The sequence below is a fragment of the Hippichthys cyanospilos genome, chromosome 16 (genome assembly GCF_059441005.1).
Source record: "Hippichthys cyanospilos isolate Australia breed blue-spotted pipefish chromosome 16, RoL_Hcya_1.0, whole genome shotgun sequence".
In the NCBI taxonomy this organism is placed as follows: Eukaryota; Metazoa; Chordata; class Actinopteri; order Syngnathiformes; family Syngnathidae; genus Hippichthys; species Hippichthys cyanospilos.
In genome coordinates, this window is record NC_142384.1 from 12,503,602 (window position 1) to 12,516,346 (window position 12,745).

Genomic DNA, 12,745 nt, shown 5'->3' on the forward strand with positions numbered 1-12,745 from the left:
AGGTCGCTATTACTTTACCCTTTACTTTGGTCAGGTGACGTAGACATGACGAATTTATGCCCTTTCATCTAATTGGTGGGATTTGTCGACGCAAGGGCACGTATTTTGGCGCTTTTGCTGCTGGTTTACGCTGGCGGGTTTTTGAAACACTCAACCGGAATAATGTATTTTCGACTTTAAACGTCGACGTTTTGGAAAACACAGCTTTAGCACTTACGCTTCCGCGTTCGAACATCCGAATGCAATACTCGGAAGATATACGGACAAGTTATGGGAACTCTTGAGCGGCAAAGTTTCTTGGCGCAACTTGAGGGCATTGTATTTTGCTAGCTTGTTTGCTATGGTATGCTAGCAACGAATGGATGCCCTTCACTGACTGGGAAAGGTAAACAGAAACGACATCTGGGTGATTTCTAAAGTGTTACTGTTTTCGGTAAGTTTCGCTTCAGCTTGAGCAACCGCAAGCGTAATTGTAAATGCGCCGTGTAGGCAATAATAGTGTGTTACTCGGTGATTATTTACATGTAGAGTTCACCAACCTTTACATTTTATGTCAACTTGGCAGCTTTACATTTTTATATCAGTTGTTCTTTCTGAATTATTACAAACTTCATGTACTGCGTGTAACCTTTGTGAGTGCCCACTGCAGAGATACTGCAGGTCGTTGAATGATTATTTAGCTAATTGCGTGCTCACAACTATATCCTGACACTTATAGTCTGAGTTGAAGTTATTTTATTAGCATCTTATTGTCATTGTTGTTTGTCTCAGGTACTTATAAAGTATGGCTGGTGTTGTGGCAATGGCATCTGTCATAGAAGATTTTGACAAGCAGGTATTTTCACATTCAAGCCTCACATTTTATGCATTAGCTTCTATAAGTACGTGTGTAAAATGTTGGACTAATATTTGTGTTCCATTATTTTTACAGCCTTGCAAAAAAAGTAGCAATGATGGTGGCGGTGCTGTTGTCAGGACAATTACCAACTACTTCTCTCCAGTGGCCAAAGCGGTGGAGAAACCCTTCTCACCTCCTCGCTCCAATAACATCATGGACTACTTTAGTCGTGGGCGTCTGACCTCCAAAGTAAAGACCAGCCCATCGGAACACCCAAAAGAGATTGGTCAGAAGTCTTCAGTAAAACTCACCAGCCCAGAGGGAGCAGGGAAGCAGCCATCACTTAAACGGAAAAGGACAACTAAAGCTTCAAGAAAACTTGTGGATCTTGATTTAGTTGTTGATATCTCAGATGATGAAGCGAGCTGCTTTGCTGTTAAGGATTTAAGCCCGGTAACAGATTCCCAAAGTGTCTATGCTGTCACTGGCAGTGATACAGCTGCTCTGCTGGCCAAGATTAGCACAGAAACGTATATCTCTAATCGATCAATGGAGAGAAACACATGTCAGCCTCAAAAAGATGAACGCCACGATAATGACTCTAAATGTGATAAAGATGGCCAACCTGAACTGGATGTGTCAATCGATAGTGCCTCATCTCAAGGTGCACATGTACAAGCTGAGGCAAAACCAGTTAACACAAAATCTGTATGCAATTCAAGGAAGACCAAACGAAAAGGAAAAAATAATTCTGAATCGGAGCAAAAAAGTGCGGGGAATTCTTGCGTTGTTAACACAGAGGTTGATGTCAATGAGGACTCTGAGTTGAAAAGCAACACGGTCATGATCTCCTTTGAGGATTTTATGCGCAGTCAGAATGAGGCTAAGGTTGAAGAAAACAGGACAGCTGTGCAGTGTGAAGAAAATAAGGTATCTCAAGAGACTGATGAAATGGACACTCATTCGGACACCTCTAAATATAAAGAAAACGTAGCATCTACAGAAGTCTCTGTTCACGTCTCACCTCGAACCATCACCGTTCAGGCTCAAATGCACCCAACCTCATCAAAGCAGGAAGCAAAAAAACCTGAGGAAAAGGGAGCATTGCCAATGAAAAAAAGAAAGGGTGCAAGATTTTTTGCAAAAGAAGTATCACCACCTCAAATGCTACCTGTTACAGCCAAACGTAAATCCAATGTGGTTCTTGAAGAGGAAGATCTTGACCTGGTTGTGCTTGAGTGTGAATCTGCAAACAAGTGCTCTGATGTGGAGAAAAGACAGTTTATGGCGGCCTTCAAACAACCTAGCCTTGAGGGTTCCAAAGCAAAAATGGGCAAGAGCCAGTCCAATCAAAAACAACCTGAAGAGAAAGATGTAGAGGAAAATGACATTCTTGAAAACAAAATGTCTGCAAAAAGAAAACCGCAAAGACAATGTAGGAACGCATTAGAAAAAGTGACAAGCTCATCAAAGGTAGCAGAGAAAACCTTGCCTAACAATTCCGTTGACTTCCAAGAGAAGCCAGCAGCTTCTTTAAATCCCTCCGTCTCAGCTGTCAGGAGGTCTCAAAGAGAGGTTGTTGTTAGGCAAGTTGCCAAAACATCAGAATCATTTCCCATTAGGAAAGAAGATAGCTTGAAGGATTGTGCAGAGACCTCGATTAAGTTAGCGCCCCCTAAAAAACGCAATTCCAAGTATGGAGTATATGTAGCAGAATTGGTCTGTCCACCTGATGCTAAAGAGAGTCCAATCAGGTAACATGTTAATAAAGTTAGCATTTTACATTGATGAATATCTGTTTCTCAGTCACATTATGTTTGACCACTCATCGGTATGTTCCATCAGAATAAAATTCAGCAGACTTCATCAAAATGTATCTGGCGATAGCAAAAATCCTTCTATTGCCTGTAATGTGAGTAACATATTTATTGTGTAAAAGGTAATAATCAAGCAATGTTGAATGGACTAAATGATGCTCAAAGTGTGTGCGTTTATGCTCCTGTTTTTTTCAAGGCATCAGATACCTCCAAAAAGAGGAAGAAGGCAAAAAAACTGGTGGCCAAATCTAAAACCATTCAACAGATTAAGAATGATGCTGTTGAAAATCAGAGCACCTTAAGGCGTTCATCTCGAACTGAGGCTTCCACATCAAAGAGTTATTGTGAAGATTTAGATGAGGTACAAAGCCGTGATGGAATAAAATTTAATATTACTGATCTACTCAAGGGCAATTTTTTATTTAAGTATCCAATTTTCACATAAAGGCTGTATTATACTTTTAACTTGGTTTTAGAATTTTGTCATCTGCCTGGAGGAGGACCACACTGCTTCACTTCAGATGCAGCCACAAAAAAGTAAAACGAAGACAACGCTACGCAATCTTAATGACGTGCTGGGTAAAGCCACCAAAGCTCCTCAAGGTAGTGTTTCTCACTTTTAATAGTATTTAATGGCCATCAGTTTGGTATGGAGTCCCTAAATGGTTTTGTTTTGGTTTTTTGAAAGACTCCAAAGGCACCTTGCCTGCCCAGGAGAAGAATGCTCGCAAGACATCTGTGATTTCCATCTTTGATGAGAGCAACCATGAGGCCTCCGAAAATTCCCAGGATGGTGAACAGTTCAGGGCCCGCAGAGAGTTTCTCAAGAGTGGCCTGCCTGAGTCCTTCAAGAAGCAAATGGCCAAAGCTGCTGCCGCCAAAGAGACACATGACCTGTCCTCTGCCACTTTCCAACCAGTTGTACACATGATGCAAAAACCAAATGGTATAACATTTTTTGTTGTTGTTTGTTTTGTTGTCAACACTTTTGTGTATGTGTTCCATCAAATTGATGTGTACTCTGCACAATAACAGATTGTCCTCTATGGAATCTACCTTGGCCCAAGTCTCCCCAACTGTGCGGCCTCAGTGAGCTTTGCAATCACGTGCCTGACCCTTATCGACTTCTAAATGGCTCCTTGGATGTGAAGACAAAACCCGACCGCAGAGTGTTTCGTGAACGGGTATGTTAAAATGTTAAACTATCTTTTTATATCTTCTTTTAAGATCAAGAGTCCTGCCTGCGGAGGATATTAAAGTACTATTGTTGTAAATTGTGCTTTTCCCCACTCCTCCAGGGTTCTGGTTGGAGACTTGAGGTTTCTGAAAAGGTTCGTCAGCTTCTGATGGAAGAGGTAAACACCTCAAACCCTCTCTTCCCAGGTAATACTTTCCTGCCTCGATTCTTGGCCAGAAGAGGTGATCAACAACAAGGTAACTCAGGTAAGTTTAATAGTCAGACAGTTTACCCCAAAACCACCAAAACAATGCAGTGGAAGTCTTAAATTAACTATTATTAAATTACTTGCTAATAGAAATTTTATAGTTGTCTGAAACCTATATAAATATAATTGAAATACAGAAATGAGCAACAATGGTGTTTTACTAACCTCATACAGAGGCCGCAAGCTTTTTGTCAACACCTGAGCCAATAGGAGGAAAGAGGAAGAGGATGGATGACAAGCTAGTGAAAGTAGCAAAGAAACAGCGGGCTGTCCATCATGAAGAAATCATTTGTGCCCAAGAGCCAGAGCAGTCAAAGAGGGTAGGCCGCACGAGACGAGCCCAGAGAGCCAAATTGGAAAAGGCAAAAGATGAGCCTTCACATGGAAAAGATGATGCAATAGTGGTGCTTGATGATGTGTGTGAGGACACTGAGAATAAAGGTGAGTTATTACAATTGTCCTTTTATCTGCTCATAATTCCACCTGACAGTGATAAGCTTTCCTGACTTTCGTCAGCCCCCTTTTTGTTTGATTTTTTTTCACAGTTTATCTAAATGTCATTGTCTATTGTGAACCAAAACAAAGTATAAGAACAACTTATCTGTGTTCCACAGTTGAGTCAAAGGAGGATGTGTTGTGGACAGAAAAATATCAGCCCCAGCACCCCACTGATATCATTGGCAACACAGCCTCCGTTCAGAGGCTGCACAGGTAAGCATCAAAAAATATTTTTTTTATGTTGCTCTAACCATCTAACGTATTCAGTTTTTTTCCTTTTGCACAGTTGGCTGAAGGAATGGAAGCTCCGTGCGGACAGGGAGGAAAGAAACAAGCAGAAAGAAAAGAAACAAGAGGAAGGCAGCAATGGTCTGTCATTTAAAAGATTTATATTGAATTTGTTAAATCTACCCTACTTTTGTTAACTGAATGTCTGAATATTTGTTTTGTTTTTGCAGACTCTGACTGGGATGGTGGAGATGAGGAATCCTTTTTTGCAGAGGACTCTTTGTGCAATACAGTCCTAATTACAGGACCCACGGGAGTTGGGAAGACTGCCTCTGTCTATGCCTGCGCTCAGGAGCTGGGTTTTAAGGTAAAGCCCGAGCATAACTAAATTGCAGTTCATCTGTTCTGTAGTGCCCGTGGACCTTAATTCTTTGTCAATGTTCCTCATGGTCTTCCAAGGTGTTTGAAGTGAACGCTTCATCTCAACGAAGTGGCCGTCTGATTCTCTCCCAGCTGAAGGAGGCCACCCAGTCGCACCAGGTGGACAGCCAAGGAGTCAATGCAAACAAGCCCTCATATTTTAACAGCTACAAAACATGCAGCAGCACTTGCAAGACTGGATCTTCTCCAAGTAAGTGTAACATGAAATGTTTGTTTTATCATTTCACATTTATTCTGTATCATTTTTAATATGTTGGGAAAATCTGTCTTGTGGTTTAAGTATGTACTGGGTGTCCGTTGATCCTTCAGTCTTGAATTAGTCCTCTAAATTTTAGATTTTGCTTCCCTGAGAAAATATATCATTTGATACTTAAGACATAGTTACAAAGTCTTACACATTGTTCTTTAATTGTTTTGAATTTGCTGATGAAAAATAATAAACTTGAGTTGATTGTCATTGTCTAGTTGCAAGTTGTAATAACTGTGAATTACATTTATATTTATGGTATATAGTGTCTATTGTGACCTGTTGTGCAAAACCTCGATTTCATGACTTCCTTTAACTTGCAGACAAAGATACAAACTGGAAAGTCAGCCCTACTCAATTTATTTCTTTGTCTTCCAGGGAAGCGTAACTCTCCTCGCAAGGTTGTCTCATCTCCCAGGAAACCCCCCAACTCCCCAAGAGGTGCTAAACGAGGAGGCCTGGCTCCAACCTCTTTAGCTAACTTCTTCAAAATTGGCCAACCCAGCAACAAGGAGCCACGGGATACTAAGCAGGATGGACAAAAAGGTAAGTAATATTTAAGGAATATAAAAAGACAGTACGAGTAGCGTTTGTTTTTTTTTTTATCTCATAGACTCTTCCAAGAAAATGAAGCCACAAGAGGACACCAGAAAACAAAAAGACATTACAGTCAAATCACCCATGGCTTCCACAAAGAAGGAGAATGAGGAACAGAGCAAGAGGGCGGCCACTTCGCTCATCCTTTTTGAAGAAGTAGATGTTATTTTTGATGAAGATGCAGGCTTTCTTGCTGCCATCAAGACGTTCATGAGCACGACAAAGAGACCAGTCATCCTCACCACATGTGGTTAGTAGAAGCATCATGATTAAATTTAGTTTGTCAAAAATAAGCATTTTATTCTTAGATGACACTTGGTTAAAGCGCTCTTTTGTGATGTCATGAGATTGTGTTGGTCAGTGATCTGATCTGTTTGGCTTGTTTTTCGTTCACATTGAATGCGTTGCAGATCCTGCATTCAGCGCAACGTTTGATGGAAACTTTGAAGAAATATGTTTCAAAATTCCCTCTTTGGTGAGTGGCTGTTTCCTTCAGGGTTCATCCATGACACGCTAAAATGCACCTTACAATCTATCCCTGTCTTAGTTGGATGTGAGCAGCTACCTGCGCCTGTTGTGTCTGGCTGAGGACACAAGGACTGATCAGCGTGACGTCAGCACGCTGCTCAAACTCAATAACTGCGACATCAGGCAGAGCCTGTTGCAGCTGCAATGCTGGACTCGAAGTGCAGGGGGTCGCCACATAACATTACACGCCGATGACACCAACCCAAATGGTAAGGGTAGTAGAGTAAATCATCTTCATTGTTGCCAATCGGTTTATGGACTGATTGGGGCAATGCAACTGTGTTTTTGAAACCAGGAAATGAACTGAAGCGACAGACAAGAGATGAATCACTGAATGTAACGTCACCTCAACCTCACTGTGAAAGTGGCTGTACGGAGAGCCTCCTGGGACTGCTAAATCTTGAACCTGAGAGAGATATTTGGGAACTGCTTAGGGTAAATTGCAGATTCAAGACACACACTGCTAGCTATAGACTTTAAGCATGAACTTTGACTTCATGGTTTATGAGCCCCTATATAAAAGTAGCAATTCCCTTCAAATAAGATTAGTTTGTTAAATACTGTGTTTTGAAATTATGATATGTATTTTTTCATTGTTGCTCAATTTATCAATGTTTGGATTAATGCCAAATGTACAGTATTTATGAAAAAGTGTGTATAGATGCAGGATTGCACATAAACCTAATGCATGCTGAGGAAGAGGCGGTGTTCGCCCCTCAGTGGGATAGAAACTTAAGAAAATGGTCACTTATTACTCTGCTAGTCCATATGTCTGTTAAAACTATTGTACTAGCTGTTAAAACTATGAATAGCAGTACATTTGGCAACTATTAATGATCCAAAAAGCGTTCAATATGTAGCAATATGTGTCTATGAGAGAATGCATTAGTTAATGACTGTACTTTTTGCACCAACAGATTAAGACACATGAGATGGCTAGTTGGGAGATACTAATGGAGAGCACTCGGCAAGGAGTTAACTTGCTCTACTCCAATATGGAGAACCTCTTGCCTTTACCACACAAGCAGTTGATTTCCCCCTACAAACTGGAACCCGCCTCTTATAATGCACCCTCCTGCTCGCAGTCTGCACCGCTGCCCTCCAATGCCAGATTTCTGTGCTCATCCGAGTCAGCTGACTGCTCAGATGACGGGAGTCCAATTAAAATGTCCTACAGAATGAAGAGGAACAAGAGTAGACACAACCTTCCTGACCAGCACGGATTTCAGTCAGATTCTGACTCAGAGGAAGGTTTCCTCTCTCTCTGCAAGCAACAAGAGGGACTTCAAGCCAAGGAGGAACTCACTGAAAGATTACTTCCACAAATGGAACAAAGAAAACCACGGACGCCTGCAGAGCGTCTCAAGAGTGTTCCTGTGTCCAAGTGTCTGGACTCACTAAGTGACTTTTTCAACAATATGTCTGACATAGACTCCTTACTTGTTCATCGTGGGGATGTTGCTACCAGGGGACCCCGGCAAGTCAGCGCCGTCCTGAAGGACGGCATGACTGACGAGTCCAGAGTTGAGTTGGACGCGTTGAGTTGGGTGGTGGGTGAGCGTGTGCTGGAGATCCAGACCGCAGTGGAGGCGCTGAGCTTCCACAAGTGTCGACTTTCTGTCGGGGAGGCCTTGGACGGAGCCCGGCGGCTGGAGGGCCAGCTGGCCGAGGACACTGCGGCAGAACTCACCCTCCCTGTTCCCTCTCATTGTGAACGTTACAGCTTCACTCAGAGCAGCCTCTGTCAACCCCAGTTAGTCCAACATTAAACCTTTTTGCTTGTCAACTTTTTCCAATTAGAAAATAAATATATTTTTTTTAATTCCAGGACTGTGCAGAAGAGGAGAGATGTTGTGGAGAGTCTGGTGTGCAAGGGAATATTTAGTACTTTGGCAAACAGATCTGCAGCTACTGTGGACTACTTGCCAGCCCTGCGTACTATCTGCAGGTCAGAGCAGATTAAGGAGCAAGGCAAGGTGAAACGACGGTGAGCAGGCAGTCGGCCAGAATGTGCTTTAACACTTGTTTGTTCAGGCGGTACTTGCCCAGGGCTATAAATAAGTTCAAAATTTATCTCCTCCTCTTTCATCAGGTTTCTTCACTACCTAGATGCTATCCATCTAGGTCTCCACAAGGATACTCTTCAGTACCTTTCCAAAGACTTCCCATAAGCCTCAGAGAAGACATGACATGTACTTATGACGGTGGTTACTTTAGTTACTCAAGCAATTATTTTTCAAGGTTAATTGAGACACAGGTATATGCAGTATATGTTTGCTGGGGTAAAGAACACCAACTACACTTTAATCCCGTTGCATCCAAGTCTCAACAGGTTCGTCCTCAGACTGAAGATACTTTAATTACAGACCACAACAACAAATTCCTGGCATCGCACATGCTGTGTTGCACTCAGCACATTTTTTAAATTGATAACATTAATCAATGTTTTTGTACATTTGTGTTATACTCACTAGCATTTATGAAATATTTTACTTTAATTTTTGTACAGCGTTTATAATCACGTAGGATTTGCTTTTTAGAGCAAGTGTGGATCTTTGAATTAAGTGTTGAATGTGGAAAACAGTACAAAGTTTGTCTGTAAAGGGTTTGTATAAATTGTAACATGACACAAATTTTAGGGAGCATCTTAATTGTGGGCTTTCTAGCCAAAATTTCACATTCAAACTATCACATTTTTTTTCCTGAACTTCTCGTACACTTTCACATTGGAGTTTTGTTTTTAGGAAATAAATTGTTTTTAAAGTATTCCAAAGCGTCCGAATCTTATTCAAACTTTGACATCAGGACGAGTTTTCGTATGTGTGAAAAGGAAAAAGCCTTGACACTTCACACTGGGAGAAAGGTAAAGAGGAAGGACTGTCGCGTTATGACATTAACCAAACATTGCAAGTTCCACTTTTCATTTTAGACCTTGTCTTTACTGCATTTCGCCACTTGTGAAACTATGTAGGCACAATGTTTCATTTTGAGGCTTCTCGTGTAAGCCTTACTGTGGCGCACCATGGCAAACTGGGAGCGGAACAAAAGGATCTTATTGGAGCTGGTGAAGCTGCCAGAGAACAGATTGTGTGCCGATTGTGGTGCACCCGGTGAGTCCTGTGTGTGTTGCTCTTCAGATATTCTTTGATTGTCCTGGTTGCAACTCGTTTCACCTATTTTTGTTCTTTTTAGACCCAGACTGGGCTTCTTACAAGTTGGGTTTGTTTGTGTGTCTGAACTGCTCTGGTATCCACCGCAATCTGTCCAGCAGAGTAAAATCTATAAAGCTTGACCACTGGGAAGATGAGTTTGTGAAGGTATGGACACACGTATAAAGGTATTATAAACATGTTTTAACAATGTTATGGTCACAAAAATAAATATTTTATGTATTTTTGGTGGCCTGGGGAGAAGTTGATGAAATCCACTGGCAATGCCAGAGCCAAAGATTTGTATGAAAAAGCACTTCCTCCTTACTACTACCGACCGCAGCAAAGTGACTGCGCGTAAGTATTTTTTCAGCACATTGGCGCAACTTCACTCTAAATGACAGTAAAGTTACAGAGAGCTTTGTTCTGCTGGTGGTTGGCATTCAAAGCAGAGGGACGGGGTGCATCAAATATATTAGGTTTCAATGAAGCACAGTATGTTTTTGTGTGCATATTTCTAGCCTGTCATAACGAATCTGCAGTTTAAAAAAATACATAAAGGCCTCTAAAATGTTGTGTTTTCATTCTCTTTCGAGTGCTTTAGCACCCCTAAAATTGGGCTTGACACACCTATGACGGGCCTTTAACTTTGCTTCCATAAACCTAAAAAATACTTCAGAGTAAATGCTAAGTTGCACTGACGCCGGTGATTGTTTGAAACGCCAGAGTGTTAAGAGAGCAGTGGATTCGAGCCAAATATGAAAGGTTGGAATTCACAGGAGAGACCAAGTATCCCCCTCCGTCCTACACCACAGGTGGGTTTTATCCATTCAGCCATCCAGCATCCTTGTCCTGAGAAGTCTCCGCTCCGATTTGATTCCAGGCTTCTATGAAGGGATGCTGTGGAAGAAAGGAAAAGAAAACACACAATTTCTGAAGAGGAAGTTTGTTTTATCTGAGAGGGACTTCACTCTGGCGTATTACAACAAGGAAAATGTGAGTAAACTGTGCAAAAAATGTTGAAGTATCTGGCTTCGAACCATCAAATAAAATTGATGTCTACACGTCTATATTTTATTTAGGAGTCCAAAGGTCCGAAAGCCCTTATCTCTATCAAGCACTTGAATGTTACATTTCAGCCAGAAAAGATTGGTCATCCCCATGGGATGCAGATTACTTACCTTGATGATGACCATACCAGAAGTCTTTATGTGTATCACGAAAGTCCTGAGGTGAGGACTGTGGAATCATCCAAATCCAGTTGCTAACCTCTCTGTCCTCGTTTTGCTTTCTGTGGAGCTGGTTCCTTTATTTTGTATCCTAGGAAATAGTCACATGGTACAATGCCCTACGCGCTGCTCGCTACGCATACCTAAAGACTGCCTACCCAGCGGGAGCAGATGCTGATGTAAGCACTCAAAATGTTATTTCAATCATTTAAATCATTTCGTTTCAAGTGAGAGGTATGTTAGAAATAAATGTGAGTTCAGTGATATATTTATATTTTTTTTTGCAATCATGTGTATCTATTTCTCTCATTGTCAGCTGATACCAAATATAACAACAAACTACCTTAAGGAGGGATTCATGGAAAAAACTGGACCATCGGTAAGTTCTTACAGACAAAATGATATAACCCACGTTACAATGTGTCAGCTGAGGATTTGTTTTCGCTGCTCAGTCATGCAGTCTGCAGACTTGTTAATATCTTTTGAATGCACGGAAAGCGGTGTTGAGTAATTGAAATATGTGCATTGTATGTGAATATGTGATTGAAAACAACACTATAAACTATGCAAGTGATTGTAATGAATCTGTTATTTTTGACTCCCCTAATTTTTACATTGTTGCTCATTTTCATAGCTTGAGTACATGTGTATTACTGCATATATTCATACTATTTTTTACCAGCAAAAGGAGCCATTCAAAAAAAGGTGGTTCATTTTGGATTCTCAAAATAGGAAATTGCTCTACTTCAAAGGCTGTTTGGTGAGAACAAACATTTGTATTTTTGCTATCCACGAGAGCCTGCCAGCGACACCCTTATATATCTGCAAGTGTTTTTGTCACTGTACTTGTAGGATGCCGAGGAGTTAGGGGTCATCTTCCTTGGCACAGAAAGCAACAATTACTCTGTCAGGGACTGTGTCCCAAAGCACACCCGTGGAAATAAGTGGAAGTTTGGCATCATGGTGGAAACGCCCGAGCGGCAATTTGTCTTCATGTGCGAGCACGAAAGGGAGCAAAAAGAGTGGCTAGACTCCCTCAGACAGGTCATGTCCAGGCCCATGACACTGCAGGATTATACCAGTAAGCCTGGAAATTGAAATTTGGGAATCATGCCCACAAGTGTCAGCAAATGCACGTTTTGTTTGTTTGTTTTTCTTTGCAGCTGAAGGTAACATCAGGAATAAGCGATGACGGCATCAAAGCAGAATTTAAGCATACTGCAGCAACCTGAATGGTAACCTGCACACTGCTAGGAAATGCGACCATGAAATTTGTGTTACTGTTCAACTGAACTAATTTTGTACATATACAATATATAATTCTGATGGCCATGTTTTCCATTGAACCTTTTCCTGATACTGTAGTTGATCTACTCCAAGTCATTTGTTAAGCACAATTGGTCCAATGTACTGTTATTTTACATATTCTTTTTATAAAAATAAATCTCACCAACTCTTTTGTTTTCTTTTTTAAATTGTAATTTATATTAACTTTTTTATTTGAACAGTTTTTTGGGTTTTGGCTGTTTGGATGGGGGTCGTGTGATAAGCACATGCACCCATAAAGTTATGCGACAGTGGGGTCCATTCTGGGCTGCATTAGAACGGGTAGGAATTCCTTTAAAAAGCATCTTTAGGGTTTGTTATTCAAATTTACTAGCGGTATCAGTACTTGGTATCGGTGACTAATCCAATATCTCCTTTATATGTATGAAAAAAGTGGTATAG

At 41.1% G+C, this 12,745-nt stretch overlaps 2 protein-coding genes across 3 annotated transcripts; both read left to right on the forward strand.

Annotated features, from left to right (window-relative positions):
* Positions 1-162: 162 nt before the first annotated feature.
* atad5a (ATPase family AAA domain containing 5a) lies at positions 163-9,399 on the forward strand. The gene is made up of 22 exons (XM_088437741.1): positions 163-433; positions 772-835; positions 932-2,592; positions 2,684-2,750; positions 2,852-3,016; positions 3,132-3,258; positions 3,344-3,601; positions 3,691-3,839; positions 3,954-4,098; positions 4,275-4,541; positions 4,715-4,811; positions 4,885-4,967; positions 5,057-5,193; positions 5,286-5,457; positions 5,893-6,060; positions 6,128-6,361; positions 6,522-6,586; positions 6,659-6,848; positions 6,935-7,074; positions 7,557-8,392; positions 8,468-8,626; positions 8,732-9,399. The coding sequence occupies exons 2-22, from the start codon at positions 785-787 to the stop codon at positions 8,808-8,810; spliced, it is 5,250 nt and encodes a 1,749-aa protein (XP_088293867.1). The 5' UTR covers positions 163-433; positions 772-784; the 3' UTR covers positions 8,811-9,399.
* A 58-nt stretch (positions 9,400-9,457) lies between these two features.
* On the forward strand, positions 9,458-12,447 carry adap2 (ArfGAP with dual PH domains 2). 2 transcript variants are annotated; one of them, XM_088437754.1, is made up of 11 exons: positions 9,459-9,749; positions 9,832-9,956; positions 10,054-10,145; positions 10,515-10,603; positions 10,672-10,784; positions 10,871-11,020; positions 11,113-11,196; positions 11,334-11,396; positions 11,700-11,777; positions 11,870-12,098; positions 12,181-12,447. In XM_088437754.1, the coding sequence occupies exons 1-11, from the start codon at positions 9,662-9,664 to the stop codon at positions 12,207-12,209; spliced, it is 1,140 nt and encodes a 379-aa protein (XP_088293880.1). In that variant the 5' UTR covers positions 9,459-9,661; the 3' UTR covers positions 12,210-12,447. The 2 variants fall into 2 exon arrangements, with proteins under 2 accessions (XP_088293881.1, XP_088293880.1); XM_088437755.1 differs by lacking the exon at positions 10,515-10,603 and having other exon boundaries at positions 9,458-9,749; positions 10,604-10,784.
* Positions 12,448-12,745: the final 298 nt, after the last annotated feature.